This window comes from Apodemus sylvaticus, chromosome 6, assembly GCF_947179515.1.
Source record: "Apodemus sylvaticus chromosome 6, mApoSyl1.1, whole genome shotgun sequence".
NCBI classification, from domain to species: Eukaryota; Metazoa; Chordata; class Mammalia; order Rodentia; family Muridae; genus Apodemus; species Apodemus sylvaticus.
Genome location: NC_067477.1, coordinates 24,356,801 through 24,373,398, shown reverse-complemented (window position 1 = coordinate 24,373,398; position 16,598 = coordinate 24,356,801). Strand labels below are relative to the sequence as shown.

Genomic DNA, 16,598 nt, shown 5'->3' with positions numbered 1-16,598 from the left:
GTAGGATTTAAAATCGTATCTCATGATGCTGATAGAGGGCTTCAAGAAAGACATAAATAACTCCCTTAAAGAAATACAGGAGAACATCAGTCAACAAGTAAAAGCCCTTAAAGAGGAAACACAAAAATCCCTTAAAGAAATACAGGAACACACAATCAAGTGAAGGAACTGAACAAAACCATCCAGGATCTAAAAGTGGAAGTAAAAGCAATAAAGAAATCACAAAGTGAGACATCTCTGGAGATAGAAAACCTTGGAAGGAATTCAGGAGTCATAGAAGCAAGCATCAACAACAGAATCCAAGAGATAGAACAAAGAACCTCAGGTGCTCAAGATACCATAGAAAACATTGACTCAACAGTCAAAGAAAATGCAAAATGCATAAAGCTGGTAACCCAAAACATCCAGGAACTCCAGGACACAATGAGAAGACCAAACCTAAGGATTATAGGTATAGAAGAGAGCAAAGATTTCCAACTTAAAGGGCCAGTAAATATCTTCAAAAAAAAATTATAGAAGAAAACTTTCCTAACCTAGAGAAAGAGATGCCCATGAACGAACAAGAAGCCTTCAGAACTCCAAACAAACTGAACCAGAACAGAAACTCCTCCCAGCACATAATAATCAAAACAAATTCACTAAACAAAGAAAGAATATTAAAAGCAGTAAGGAAAAAAAGGGCAAGTAACTTATAAAGGCAGACCTATCAGAATCACACCAGACTTCTCACCAGAGAAGATGAAAGCTAGAAGATCCTGGGCAGATTTCATACAGACCCTAAGAGAACACAAATGCCAGTCCAGGCTACTATACCCAGCAAAACTCTCAATCATCATAGATGGAGAAACCAAGATATTCCACGAAAAACCAAATTTACACAATATCTGTCCACAAATCCAGCCCTAAAAAGGATAATAGATGGAAAATGCCAACACGAGGGAAACTCCACCCTAGAAAAAGCAAGAAAGTAATCTTCTAATAAACCCAAAAGAAGATACCTACACAAACTTAAAAATAACATAAAAAATAACAGGAAGCAACAATCACTATTCCTTAATATCTCTTAACAACAATATCTCTTAACAACAATGGACTCAACTCCCCAATAAAAAGACATAGACTAACAGAAATATTTCTCATGTATATCTTCAATTTTATCAGAAAATGTTGTAATTCCCCTTTTAATTAATTTAGTAATGTTTTATGTCTACCATTTTATCTGCATTATTTTTCATGATAATCTTCAATTTTAATATCTTTCTATATATTTCATCTATTTTATCAGAAATATTTTCAGTGTAAATCTTTGATTTTATCACAAATGTTTCTAATTCCACGTTCAATGTACAGTTTTTATGTCTACCACTTAATATGTAAAATTTTCCATGAAATAGTCAATTTTAATGTTTTTCTATGTTTCTTGAATTGTACCAGAAATATTTTCCATGTAAATCTTCAATGTTATCTGAAAATATTTATAATTCTACCTTCAATCAACTTAGAATTATCTTTATGCCTATCACTTTATCTGTATAATTTCCATGATAATCTTTAACATGTTTTTCTATATATTTCTTCAATTTTATCAGAAATATTTTCCATGTAAATCTTCAAGTTTACCAGAAAATGTTTATAATTCCACTTTCAATCAACTTAGGGATATTTTTATGCCTACCCTTATTATATCTATATAAAAATTTCCATGATAATCTTCAATTCTAACATGTTTTTCTACATTTTTCTACAATTTTATCAGAAATATTTTCCACATAAATCTTCAATTCTTTCATAAAATGTTTCTATTTCATATTTCAAAAAAATCGATCTTAGAAAAATAAATTTATATTCTGCAAAAAAAAAAAAAAAATAAGAGTTTTAGACATCTCACGTGATAATCAAAGGCAGTTTCCCAGCTTCCCTGGTAATCTAGGAAGGAATCCAGCCATCCTATCCAGGTGCCGGCACTCCAACACGCTGTTGGAGTGAGTTTTATTTGCAACCATTGCCTGATTTGTGAGGTTGTTACAGGTCCGAAATGACAGAACACATGGGAGTTCCTATTTAGCATAGGATGTCTGCAACCTCATAAACACCCCATTTACCCATCTGTAGAGGTTCGAGTGAGAATAACCCCATAGGCTTATATATTTGAGTGTTTGATATGTCTGAATGATTGCTCCCAAGTTGGTGGAACTTTTTTTAAGGAAGAATTAGGAGGTATGGCCTTGTTGGAAGAAATGCGGCTTTGTAGAAGAAGCACATCACTGAAAATGAGTTTTGAGGTTTCAAAGGTCTACACCAGGCCCATTCTTTCTCTCTCTGCCTCGCGCATAGGTATGGATCTGGTAAGCTCTTACCTTTTGCCTTAGCACCATGCCTGCTTACCTTATGCAAGACTCACCCTCCGAAACTGTGAAGCCTCAATTAAATGCTTTCTTTTATATGTTGCCTAGCTGGTGTTGTCTCTTCACAATAGAATAGTAACTAAGACGCCTACCAAAAGCTACTCATTTGTGGCCTCTTCAATAATTATCAGGAGCTATGCTAGATACTACATATATGGCTCTGCATGGAATCAAACTCAATCCCTGTTTCCATGGAGCTTACAAACTAATTCTCAATAAATGCCTGCTGATAGTATTTCAAGACACTAAGAGTGGAAAGAAATCCATTCACTGCTAAAAAATAGTCTAAGTGGTACAGCAAGAACTTACGATCCTTTACTTGAACGTCCTGTTTCTCAAATGGGAGGGATTTGTAAAATTTCCTGAAAAGAAATAAGGCTAGACAACTTTCTACCATTGATTAAACTGAAACAATGGAGACTGTGGCTGAGAGAGCCATCTTACTGATCTAGAAGTCTTCCTAAAGTCACTCAATTCCCCTCTTATGGATTTTGGGGTGGGGGGGGCTTATATACACCTAAGTTCAGGAGCCTTAAGACATTGGAGGTGTTATATCCCCTGGAACTTGAATTATAGGTGGTCATAAGCCACCTGATGTCGGTACTGGGTACCGAACTCAGGTCATGTGCAAGATCAATAAGCACTCTTAACCTCTGAGCCATCTGTCCAACTCCTATAACATAAATTTTAGATACTGCCATTCAGAAAGAGAAGAGCTTGGAAATATAATAATACACACCCATGAGTAGGTGTGGACTTCCCGAGAGAGATTTTCTTGAGAAGTTATCGGACTTTTTAAATGAGATATTAGAACTGATTTATAGAATAATATCATCTATGTTATAGATTCTCCAAGGCTGATTGGCTGATTAGAATTTTTTTAACTATGGAGAGCTGGAATATTGCAGGTTTAGAATCAAACTATCTTGGGCCATCTTTACCCTTTAACTGATTGACAACTCTGTTGACCTTAACATCCTTGTAAGCCTTAATAAAATCCTTTTGAGACTGTATGAACAGGCCCATGACTTCCACTGACTGAAATCAAGAATGTCATCAGCTAACAGGCTGAGACCCATAGTTGGGTCTCCTGGCTGTTACACATCTATGGATGCTATCAATTCGTCTTTAAAAGAACATTCATTGTTGTCTTGTTACTATAAGACCTTCCTGAAAATGCTTCCCACAGAGAAGCATGATTTTGGGATGGCCTGAATGTGTGTTTCTGGGTTGGAGTCATTCATGTTTTGCTCCAGAATAAACTACCATTCCCTTTCAAGTTTGTTCTGCGTAAATGCACTGTCGGCGTTACACATGCTCTAACACATTTCAGAGATTTTAAGTGTTTGGCCCTTTGTTATTCTTGTGTCTTTTCCAGAAATCGAATTTCCTAGTTGCCAGCTCCAGCATGCATCTCAGCAAACTTCAGGGCTGAAGTTAAACTGGCTTCAGGGAGAGCCTGTGAGAAAGCCCTCTGCTGTGTCCTTGGTAAGCTACCACAGCCAAGGAAGTAGCTGGTCTCTACTGACGCCTTTCTTGCCTTGGTTTTTGTTTGTTTGTTTGTTTGTTTTGTTTTTTGTTTTTTTTTAGGACAGGGTAGGGATGAAGCAGTGTTTTACTCTGCAGCACAGGTGTCCTTTAAATCACACTCAGCCTCCTGGGTGTTGGGATGGCAGACACAGACTGCCTGGCCCAACGGATTCTTCAAATCCGTTAGCTCTTTTACTTCTTAGTAGTTTATCTCAGGTGTCTAGTTATCATCCTTTGTGTTATTTTTGTTTTCTTTTTCTGGTGTGGTTTCTGTCTTCTGTCTTTTGTCTGGACCCTGACTGAGAGAACTTATGAATTCTAAGATTTAAGAATCTCACAGAGTATTGGAAGAAAAAAGAAAAACAAGGAAGAGAGACCATTTCCCAGTTAATTTTAGAAGGGACCACTCACTTTGTAGCTGAAACCAGACAAAGATATAATTAAATAAAACAGGGGCAATACTGCACATGGGCACAGATGCAAATACTCCAAAGCTTGTAACTGAGATCCACCAATGTAGAGACAGGGTGGGGAACATATCTATGGACTGCAGAGATGTTTAATATCTGGACATTAGACAATGCTATATACAACAACAGATAAAAGAGTAAAATATGTACATAAACAGATAAACATACAATTATCTCATCAAATGGGGTATTTAAGAAATCTAATTCCTACTTATATTTTTAAAAAAAAATCTCAGAAAAGTGGAACAGAGGAAACTTCCCATAGATAAAGGGATCTAAAGATAGTAAAGAAACAGAAGAGAAGGGGGTAAAGAAACAAGCTAGGATTTAACACTAACGGGAAAAGACATTCTTCCTAGAATGGATCATATGCCCTTAATGCTTCCCAGTGATGGACCTGACCGCTCCGGCCAGCACAAAGGCAGAGACCTCGGCACAAAGCAGACCCGCTTGGGTGTGGGGGGGGAGGAGGTTGGAAGCAAGGCCACAGATGACATAATTGTATGTGCAGAAATCTTAACCTATTCCAGACACACTGCACAGCATCTGCCATGCTAATGCTGATGGGAATGTAACATCACAGGACCATTTTGAGGAACAGTGGTGGTTTCTTATGAAGTTAAACAAATCTTAACACAAGAGCTAGTAATCTCTCTCCCCTCATTAGTCCAGAAGAAATAAATGCAAATTCTCAAAGATTTGTATGTTAGTGCTGTTATGACTTTTATTTTTAATCTCATAAAAATAGGAGATGGAAAACCAAATTGTCGTACATCCATTCAATGTGGTTTCCTCAGAAATAAGGAGCAGTGTACCACTTTGGCAACATCTCACACTCTGAACAAATCTTACAGCATCACGCTGATGGAAAACACCCATTCAGAAGCGTACATAGTGGATCCTGTCACTTTCATGCTTTCAAAACAAATAATTTTTTTTGGCAACAGAGATATCACTGTTGCTTGAAATTAGGAGCGAGAGGAACTGATTGTACAGGTGTTAACAGAGAACTTTCTGGAGTGATGCAAATATTCAATAGCTTCGCTGGAGTGTGGATTACAAGGGAATGCTTACATTTATCAAAACAAGTTATACACTTAAAATGGGAATGTTCTATAATATATAAATTATACTTGATGTTACTTTTCAAAAATAATTTAAAATCTGAACAGTAAATTATTTAGCCTTGGTTTCAGGATTTCGAAAGTAATACAGACCTCACTGTTCTTCTGCCCAGGTTGGAGCACTACAAATTCCCACAGAGCACAGATAAGTCGATGAGTAATTGTTCCTTATAAAGAATTCCAGAATTCACCTTACCCTCATGGAAAATTGATCTGTTTCTAAGAGTTACATCAATGTTACATAAATCACAGTAATGAGGAACACGCTTAACAACATTTAAATATAAACACTGGGAATATGAGTGCATCTATCCAAAAACATCAGATGATCCAAATCTGTGAGCTAGTTAAAGCTTCAGTGGCCCCTCCTGCCACGCACTGACAGACGAAGACAGTCACTGGTGCTCAGCTGCGGTCAGAGCCTCTTGTGAGGACGCACTGCAAAAGGCACAAGAAATGAACAGAGAAGTGGCCACACTCACCTGCAGCGTTGGCTCATATGGGGAAATGTTCTCAAGGCAATTATAAGGGTGATCACACTTAAATGTTGGAAGACAAATAGTTAAAAAGTACAAACAACCCAATTCATCTGGTTGTTTTTTTATTACTACTAAAATGGCTTTGGTATTAGTTTATTAATGAGGTCATTTCCAAATCATCCCATCATTATCTCACACAATTCTAAAATAATTATCCTGGAGGGAGGAACCAGGGAGGGGGAAAGGAGAGGGGGGTGGGGTGGGAGAGAGATGGAGGGGAGGAAGGGAGGGCCGCAAGCTGAAGTACTTGCTTCAGCGCTCAGCAGTTTCTAAGGAAGCACATCCTTAGAGCTCACAAAAACGCCTCTGTGGTCCCAGCCATCTGCATGATCATTTACAAACAACATGGAGGGAGCACCTCGGTATTAGTACACGGCTACAAGGCCAGAACCACCTGGAGCACTCCTGAAGGGTGGGACTGGCCAACAGTGGGCCTTAAGCGCTACCACAGACAGTGCCAAAGACTACCTACATCCGCTCTGGAATCAGCTCTAAATAAATCTTTCACAGGATCCAGCAAAAATGTGCTATTTCCCCTATTATTGTTAGCCTCAAAGGCTCATATATAGATCCATCAAAATCAGAATTGGCCCTGAACCAAAATCAAAAACAGAAAATCCAAATCATGTCTCGACGCCCCGCCCCGTGAGGGCCTAGCGAGCAGCTTCCACGTGAAAGTTGTCAAACTGCGCAAACTCGAAGGTGTGCGTCCCGATCGCAGCCCAGCCGTGCTCTGGGTATTTCACCGGGACATTCTTCCAGAGGATCTTGCCGTTCAACATGCCGAAGGCGAAATAACCCTGTTGGGGAAAGAAATGTGTCTCTTGAAAACAGAAATGATGCTCTGAAGTCTATTTAAGAGCACATCTCAACCACTTAGTGGATCAAATGTCTCGTGTCTCTCACTGGAAGCCTAGAACTATATAATACAATTTTGTGTGTTTCAGCAAACGCCTGAAATAGACCATTTTTTTTTTTTTCTGAAAGAAGGACCTGTTTAAACAGTTCCCCAAATACATGAGCTCTCGATATTTCCTGATGTTCCATCCAAAATCAAAACAAAAAGATAAGCCCATAATATTTTATAGTATTATGAAGCTTCAGGCAAAAGTCCATGAGAATAACTCAGTTGCTGAACACACTGGGACACTGGGACTTTGGCTGAGTGGAGAGATACCTCCAGTTTGCCAGAGCCCAAACACCTGCTGCAAACTGCTATGTCCACAAGGTCTACTTAAGGACTATGTGCTCAGCCAGGAGAGGAATTAGCTCTTTTTGTCACTACAGAGCCACATGGAATGCCTACCCTTACGTCAGACAAGTAGCAGCCACGGGTTAAACAGAACAATGGGGGTAAAGTGGAAGGAAGAGGGAAGTGTCTATGAAGTGTGATTTACTCCTAACGATGGAAAGAAATCAAGTATGCCTTTCTCAGAAAGTGGCCATTAAATATCCCTCACTGTCTGGGACACAGTAAAGTAGACATCTCAACTTTTATTACCACTTCTGTAGTACACTAGGAGCACACTCAAAAGTACCCCAAGTAAGTTTACAGCTAGTCACATAAAGCAGGCTACTATCAAAAGATAAAGAACCTGGAGAGTCAAACCATCAGGCCAAAACCCAACACAAATCTTTCAGTCTCAAAATGATAATGTAATTCTCTTTAATTTTATAGATGGAGACACTGAGGCTTGGGCTGATTAAAATTCCATGTCAAAGATTTTCCAGAGGAGCCAGGAATTGAATCCAAGTCACCTAATGCCCAATGTGAAGCCGATGCCTCTGACAACACACCTACCCAGTTGTCTCCATCTCAAAGCACTTCCTGGACATCCTCTGACACACACACACACACACACACACACACCTAAATCACATTAAATATAGTTTGTCCCATTGAGGGCCACAGTGCCTCCTGGACCCACTTCCCAGGCCCCAGTCATCCTGGAGCCCCAGCTGCTCCTTTACCCAGACCAGACCAGCAGCCTTTTATACTCAGCTTGCTCTCTGCCTCATTTACATCTACCCTCAAGCATCACTCTCTTGGCAAGCTCCTCTAACTTCCCCAATTAGAAAATCAGAGCAGCCCCTTCCAGTCTGAGCCAGTGCCCTGAGCAGACCTTGGGTGCTTGCTCCGCACCAAGTCCCACAACACCCAGAGGAAGCTAGACTCCTAGGTGCTCTACACACCCAGGATCATAGGATCACAGGATCTCAGAAGCTTGGTCACACTAGGATTTCAGGATCCCAGAGGCACCTTGAATCCCAGGAATACTTATACCCAGGATCTCAGGAGAGGGTCACCAAGAAAGCTGGACTCTGAGGAGTTCTAACACAACCAAGATAACAGGAGGGACAGGCTGCAGTGAGAGACAGTGAGTACAGGTAGCACTAGAGATAACCCTATGGCTAGAGACAAGCGCAACAACATAAGCAACAGAAACCATGGTTACTTGGCATCAGAACCCAGTTCTCCCACGATAGCAAGTCCCGGATACCACATCACACCAGAAAAGCAAGATTCAGATTTAAAATCACTTCTCATGATGCTGATAGAGGACATTAAGAAGAACATAAATAACATCCTTAAAGAAATACAGGGCAACACACATAAACAAGTAGAAGCCCTTAAAGAGGAAACACAAAAATCCCTTAAAGAATTGCAAGAAAACACAACCAAACAGGTGAAGGAATTGAACAAAACAATCCAAGATATAAAAATATAGTAGAAACAATAAAGAAATCAGGAAGGGAGACTACTCTGGAGATAGAAAACCTAGGAAAGACATCAGAAGTCATGGATGCAACCATCAACACAGAATACAAGAGATAGAAGAAAGACTCTTGGGTGCAAAAGATAACATAGAAAACATTGACTCAACAGTCAAAGAAAATGCAAAATGCAAAAAGTCTCTAACCCAAAACATCCAGGAAATCCAGGGCACAATGAGAAAATCCAACTTAAGAATAATAGGTATAGAAGAGAGTGAAGATTTACAACTTAAAGGGCCAGTAAATATCTTCAACAAAATTACAGAAGAAAACTTCCCTAACCTAAAAAAGAGATGCCTGTGAACATACAAGAAGCCTACAGAATTCCAAATAGTTTGAACCATAAAAGAAATTATTCCCATCACATAATAATCCAAATACCAAATGCACAAAATAAAGAAAGAATATTAAAAGCAGTAAGGGAAAAAGGTCAAGTAACATATAAAGGCAGACCTATCAGAATTACACCAGACTTCTCACCAGAGACTATAAAAGTCAGAAGATCCTTGACAGATGTCATACAGACCCTAAGAGAACACAAATGCCAGCCCAGGCTACTATACCCATCAAAACTCTCAATTACTATAGATGGAGAAACCAAGATATTCCATGACAAGAACAAATTTACATAGTATCTTTCCACAAATTAAGCCCTACAAAGGATAATAGGAAACTTCAACACAAGGAGGAAAACTATACCGTAGAAAAAGCAAGAAAGTAATCTTCTTCCAAAGATTCTTCCAAAAACTCAAAAGAAGACAGCCACAGGAATACAATTCCACCTCTCATAACAAAAATAACAGGAAGCAACAATCACTTTTACTTAATATTTCTTAATATCAATGGTCTCAATTCTCCAATAAAAAGACATAGACTGGACTGGATATGTAAACAAGACCCAACATTTTGCTGCATACAGGAAACTCATGGCAGTGATAAAGACAGACACTACCTCAGGGTAAAAGACTGGAAAACAATTTTCCAAGCAAATGGTCCCAAGAAACAAGCTGGAGTAGCCATTCTATTATTGAATAAAATCAACTTTGAACCAAAAGGTATCAAAAACAAAAAGGAAGGACACTTCATTCTCAACAAAGTAAAAAGTTACCAAGATGAAGTCTCAATTCTGAACATCAATGCCCCAAATGCAAGGGCACCCGCATTCATAAAAGAAACTTTACTAAAGCTCAAAGCACACACTGATCCCCACACAATAACAGAAGGAGACTTCAACACCCCACTCTCATCAACTGTGCTTACACTGCAATGATTCTAAACAATGAGAAATAAGCTTTCATGACTCTGCACACTCCTGAAAGTTGTATTTACACTCTTGGTTCATCAACACTGAGACCCATAATTCACTTGTTGACATGACTAATCACTCTTTAATTTAAAAGGCAAAAACAAAGTTAAAAAAGAAATGCTGGCCTCAGAAGTAAACTCCTGGTCCCCATGAGAGTCCATGGCATGCACCTTCGTGCTCTGGATGGATATTTGATGACTGCAGCAGACTCTCTCTTTTCATCATTTGTCACATCCTTACATTTGTTTTACAACAGAAAATTCTAGAAAGTTACAAACATTTTATCTCCATTCTGTCTCATCAGCAATACCCACCTTAATGCCTAAGGTGAGCGTATACCATCGTTTAGCTGTAATGTCAGCACGTCCTGAAGCGTATGTTATCCATCCACCTGTAACAGGAAACCAATGTATCAACTGGCTTCCATTTAAGACCTAAATCCTAGGATCATGCAACCCAGGGAGGTTTGTAAATGGCACCTATACATAACTAATATAACAGTTGTTCCTTCATTTCTAGATCTACAATTGATTTAAAAGGAAAACCCCTTACCCAGCTACACACTACACAAGCATGTATTAGGATTCTATTCTGAACCACAGAACATATGTACACTCAGAGCAGAATGAATGATAAACCTTCCAACTATAGTCTGATATATTATCATCTAAGCCCATGGGTAACTTACATGTGGTCGGAGCAGCCTAAGACTGAAAAAGACTGCCAGCGAGTGGATCTGCTCACATGTGCGTGGACTTACAATGGACAGAGAATACACTAATTTTGCGCATATGACATTTGAATGCTGGAAGAAACCCAGGAGCAGATGATTTAAAACTGCAACAGTGGGGACTGAGGATGCAGTCTGAAATTCCTAGTTCAAATTCTACTACTAACTAGTTCTGGGGATTCAAGAAAAGTCAATTCATGTCTCTAGCTCTGCTTTGGATCAAAAACTCAGTGAGGTACGTCCTGGACATCTTACCACCTGTTACCTCTTTAATACTTTACTTACAGAGCTAGGGCAAAGAGCAGAAATCTTTACAACAGATCGGGTGGGGTGGGGAGGGGGAGTTGACTAATACAGGAGTTAAGTCAAGAGGCTGAAGATCAAGAAGCTACCACCTCAGGGGCTTGTGTCACTACGGTCATGAGCTAGGTGCCTTTCAGTGTCAACCCTGCACTGGGGGCAGGTCTGCATAGGCCAGTGCTCCTGAGCCATGCCCGTGAGGAAAGGCAAACTCTTTCCTAGTGTCACGTATATTAGCAAAGAGGAGCTCTCCAGTTTAAGAGACTCCACTTTGACTTCTATGAGCACCAACGTTTTAGTCCAGTGTCTCCTCAGAGTGCTCTTCTCCAGTCTCCCCTTCACCTGGTTATTCACAAATCTTCCCCTCACAGCACCTCATGCCCAGAATGCCCTAAAGGCCTTTCTACTGCTATTTTCTCATTTACTGCGCTGCCCTGTCCTTACAAATCAAGTAGCTATGATTCTGAGTTGCCTAGTACTTGCCAGCACATGTTGAAATTCATCCCAGTAGACACAGACACTTAGACAGGCTCAAAGTAAGTTACGACCCATGAAAACACGTCATTTACCCAGGTCAGCTGTAACTCTGTAAGAGCCACTTGCAAAAATCCAGAAGAAGACTCCTGTAGCACTTCTAATCAAGATACCACCTTTATTCACTCTTCCAGCAATGAATACACCGCCGCTCCGAGGGGTCTCTATGTAGACGTCACACTGTACAGTCATGTTAGTCCTACAGAATCAAAGAGGAGATTACATCGTCCCGTTCAGTTATACCATAATCTAGCACCAGCATGGACCATCATAGCGAATGCCTCCGATCTTCAGTTGTGAGAGTGACTTGCTACATCATAAGCTTGTAGCAAGGATGGGCCTCAAGAATTCTCACTGATGACTGCTCACGTTTTACATGCTTAAATAAATCAACTTCGTTGGTTCTTTGAGTGAGTTACTGGGAAATATTTATGAGGCGTTTTAACAGCATGTTTCTTGTCACCCCACAAGTGTGACATTGAAGGAGACATTTATACACGGCATAAAGGTGGTTTATAGTGACTGTGAACAGAAAGGTTTACTTACATTCCCATCAAAGGGAAGCATGCAGCCCATGAAGAGATGTCTGCAAAACTTAAGCTACTTTGAGACCATAGTATAATTTACACCTATCAGGATTTAAAAATGCCTGAATAAAGATCTTCTAAATTCTAACTCTACTATGATAGTCAGTTTGGGGGCTGTAGCTAAGACTCAGCAGTTAAGAGAACTGACTGCCCTTCCAGGTGATCCTGGTTTGACTCTCAGCACTCACAGAGAGACTTACAACTGTCTAAAACTCCAGTTTCAGGAGATCTCAGTGCCTTGTATGGGCTCTTCCAGGTCTGCACACACATGGCACACAAACATACATGAAGGAAAAACACCCATAGTCATAAAAAATAAATCTCAAAAAGTGTGCAGATAGACAGTATTTTGTTCTGATTCTGCAGCAAGACCTCTGAAATATAATGGAAGGCTTGGTAACTCAGCCTGATAGTACCATCTCCAGTGCCTAATTCAGTAGGTCTGAGGTGGGCCCTTGAATATTCATATCTAAACTTCCCAGATGATATGAGGATGCTGGTCCACAAGTCTCATTTTGAGAAGCATTTTACACGGCATAGGCTTCTGCCCGATTCTCTACAGATGCAGCAAAGCACTGTTCTTGGGTTCACTGGTCCACTGGAATGTATCAAGGGTAGGGAAAGAATCTGCCGAGCAGGAACCATCAGGGCCATTACAACAAGCTCTGCTCCAGGCTGCTTTCCCTTTAAAGATGTTGCCAGACACCGCATGGTCCTTCTGAGACAATACTGTCACTCTACACTATCGTCCCTGTAAGCAACCACTTCATACTCAGCATCTACACACACACAGGGAAGACGTGTACACTGTCGGTAACAAATCCTTCAACTTATCTAAAGTAAGACTAAGGACACCAAGACATCTGTTTTGTACATGAGGTAGGGAGATAATGGATCCTTGTGTGTCCTTTACATTCCTCGGAATTTCTTAAGTAAATTCTGCACAGCTGAACCTTATCACATATAGGAGGGGAAGAGAGAGGGAGAGAGGGGGAGGGAGGGAATAAGGAACGGAGGGGGAGAGGGAGAGAGAGCACACACATATAATGGAGGATTAAGCTGCAAACAAGAAGACGAGACGTTATTTTGTGGAGATCTTTGCATCACAACCAAAGCTTACAAATGAGACAGAAATTCTTACGTGTCTCCTCAGCAAAGACTGTCCTTCGTGCTCAAGTTACCATACTGGTTCTCAACAAGATCCAGGGCTGAGGCAGGGTTCTGAGGCACAGCAGTTCTGAGGCCTCATCATGTTACTAAAGCAGCCCTGCACACAACTGGTCTTTCCTGTCTTCCTCTGACAGACCCATTAAAGCAAGGCTCCTGGCATAGACCACTGAGCCAGAGAGGCCAGGTCACAGTTCTGCCACCTACATGAAATGGAACTGTGGATGCTATCTTATTCCAGAACCTCGCTTTCTCAACCTACAAGTTTGAGCACTGTGCATCAGCTGTGAGCGGTTTACATGTAAATGTTTTACATATGCTGGGCAGCCCACAGCAGCAGGCATGACATCCGTGTGACTCTGAACAAATCTCACTGCCTGAATAGAGGATGTAACACTGGGAAAAAAAACAGGGTAAAACTAAAACACCAAGTCGCATGGAAATTAGCCACAGAGGTGTGGGGCTGCTTTAGTGCAGGGGAGTTTCTAGGCTGCCTGAGCACAAAGTATGCTAGAAATGCCCAACAGTGGGGAGAGGAAATTTCCACCTCCTGTAGAAAGACGGGGCATCAGGAGGAGGGATGGGTTGCCATCCCACAGTCAAAAACTCTGACCCAGAATTTTTCCTGTCTAAAAGAACTACAAGTACAAAAATCAAGAAGAAACTGAGGTAAAGGAGGTTCAGTGACAGGCCCAACTTGGAATCCATCTCAAGGGGAGGCTCCAAGGCCTGACACTATTATTAATACTATGGTGTGCTTACAGACAGGAGCCTAGCATGGCAGCCCTCTGAGAGGCCCAACAAGCAGCTGACTGAGACAGAGGCAGATACTTACACCGAACCAATCAGAGAGCCCTGTGGTTGAATTAGGGAAAGGCTGGAAGAAGCTGAGGAGGAGGGAGACCCCACAGGAAGACCGGCAGTCTCAACTAACCCAGACCCCTGTGACCTCTCAGATACTGAGCCATCAACCAGGCAGCATACACCAGCTGGTATGAGGCCTCCGACACATATACAGCAAAGGACTGCTTGGTTTGGCCTCAGTGAGAAAAGATATGCTTAACCCTCAAGAGACTTGAGGCCCCAGGGAGTGGGGAAGCCTGGGGGCTGGGGGACTCATCTTCTTGGATACACAGAGGAAGAGGAATGAGATGAGGAATTGTGGGAGGGTGAACAGGAAGGAGATAACAACTGGACTGTAAAACAAAGTAATAAAAACAATTAAAAAAAAAAAGTAAAGCTAGTCTAAGTAGCTTCCTTCACTAGCTAGGGCAGTGTAATTTTATTGTTTGACCAGCAGGTGGCAACACCAGCCCAACAAATCAAGTCTGGTAAAACTAAAAGCATTCAAATCACAAGGCCAGCAAATAAGCATTAAACGATAATCAGGGCCAGAAATCCTCAGTTTTCCCATTAAAGTTCAAGTTCTATGACCGCAACTATTTTCAAACTAGAATAATCTAAAGAACGACATGGAAGCTAATTTGAGCATTTGAGGTCACATAATTATGACCCACCGCCTATTAGGTTCTTGACAGGAGAAGGTCTATTGGAACCTCTTCAGTCAGAATGTACCCCAAATCACAAGCTTATACACTGAGGACATCTCTCACACACCAGTGGTAATCGCCTATAACACTGATTGTGCTGGAAGCGTCTGAGGCCCAGGTAATAGGTCGCTGGTTGAGGACTTGGCGCAGTGTGAAGCGATGCTCAAGGTCTTCGTGATTCATGTGGTACTCAAATACGCCAGTCTGATCAGCAAAATACGGAGCTTCGCTAAAGAATGGGTACTCTGTTCAGAACACAAAAAGTCCTCCACTTAGTATCTCAACAGCTGGTTATCAAGCCCTTACCAGAGCACTTCCTGATATCTGTGATACACTGTGAAACACTTGACTAATTTTTAAAACATAATACTTAGAAACAAACAAAGTTTAGGTGTGTGTGTGTGTGTGTGTGTGTGATGTATTTGATGCCTGCACCAGAGATGTTGGTTGGAATCAGCAGTGCTGGCCCTGCACGAGGGTACTAGCCAGCAATGCTAATCCTCTCCCTGTTGCTTTTCTACAGTTGTCAAGTTGGAGAGCAGATTACAGAGCTACCTGACCCATCTTTGAAGCCTTCAATTCTACCAAATGCTGTTCTTGCTGGGGCCTCTAGATACAAGCACAATGCGTGTGCATGCCTACATGGCTTCCCCCAGTTACCTACCCACCAAGGCTTTTCTAACCACATCCTAGCAGATCCTCCTAAAGACCTGAAGGCTGGACTATAACCCCCAGCACACGTGAGTTGGAGCCCTCGCTATAGCATAACTGTGTTATGCACTCAAGTCCCTCGTACAGAGATAGAGACATGATGTGGTTTAACTTCCACACCATAGCTTTCACTCAGAACAACTTAGAAGTACAACTTTCATCCTCACAATGATGTCTGCATTTCTTTTGGAATTAAAAAAACAGAAATCCACATCAAAGAGCTAGAAACACTAGCTACCTTTTAACCCCCAAAAAATGGTGAAGCAGTGCTTCTCAACCTGTGGGCCGCAACCCCTTTGGAGTTTCAAACAAAACTTTCAGGGGGGGTCACACACTGGACATCCTGTATATCAGATATTTATATTATAAATCATAACAGTAGTAAAATTACAGTTATGAAGCAGCAATAAAATTAATGTTATGGCTGGGGGTCAGCACAGCATGAGGAACTGCACTAAAGCATTGCGACATTAGAAAGGTTGAGAACCTCTGCTCCAAGGGATACTGTTCATCCAGTCCGACAAGAAGAACTCTGCCCTCCCTCTACAGAAGCTGGATGACAGCTCACGCCTGCTTAAAACTGCTTACCAACGTTGAAATCATCCTTGTAGTTGGTCGGGAAGTGCTGCGACTTGGGAGAGGGAGGGTAGCTGCCTTTGTGACCTGTGGTCAGAGTGGTGAGTGTAAATATCTCATCCTCCTCCAGTTCCAGTGTGAAACTGCTACTGCTGTCAAGGAGCTGAAAAAGAAGACAGCCCCATGTTCAAGGCCAGGCACTGAGGAGCCGTGAAAGAAATAAGTGTAATCAGACATCCTGTTAGAACTTCCGAAACATGGAAGACCAGAAATATTGTAAGGGTATTTTAGAAG

At 41.1% G+C, this 16,598-nt stretch overlaps 1 protein-coding gene across 1 annotated transcript in view; it reads right to left on the bottom strand.

Moving 5' to 3' along the window:
- Positions 1-6,290: 6,290 nt before the first annotated feature.
- Positions 6,291-16,598, bottom strand: part of Galc (galactosylceramidase) — a 57,809-nt gene continuing 47,501 nt past the window's right edge. The window contains exons 13-17 of the mRNA XM_052185292.1: positions 16,317-16,467; positions 15,085-15,262; positions 11,749-11,912; positions 10,464-10,540; positions 6,291-6,868 (exon numbers count right to left, since the gene is read on the bottom strand). Coding sequence (XP_052041252.1) covers positions 6,722-6,868; positions 10,464-10,540; positions 11,749-11,912; positions 15,085-15,262; positions 16,317-16,467 — 717 coding nt within the window. The 3' untranslated portion in view covers positions 6,291-6,721. The remainder of the gene's footprint in view (positions 6,869-10,463; positions 10,541-11,748; positions 11,913-15,084; positions 15,263-16,316; positions 16,468-16,598) is intronic.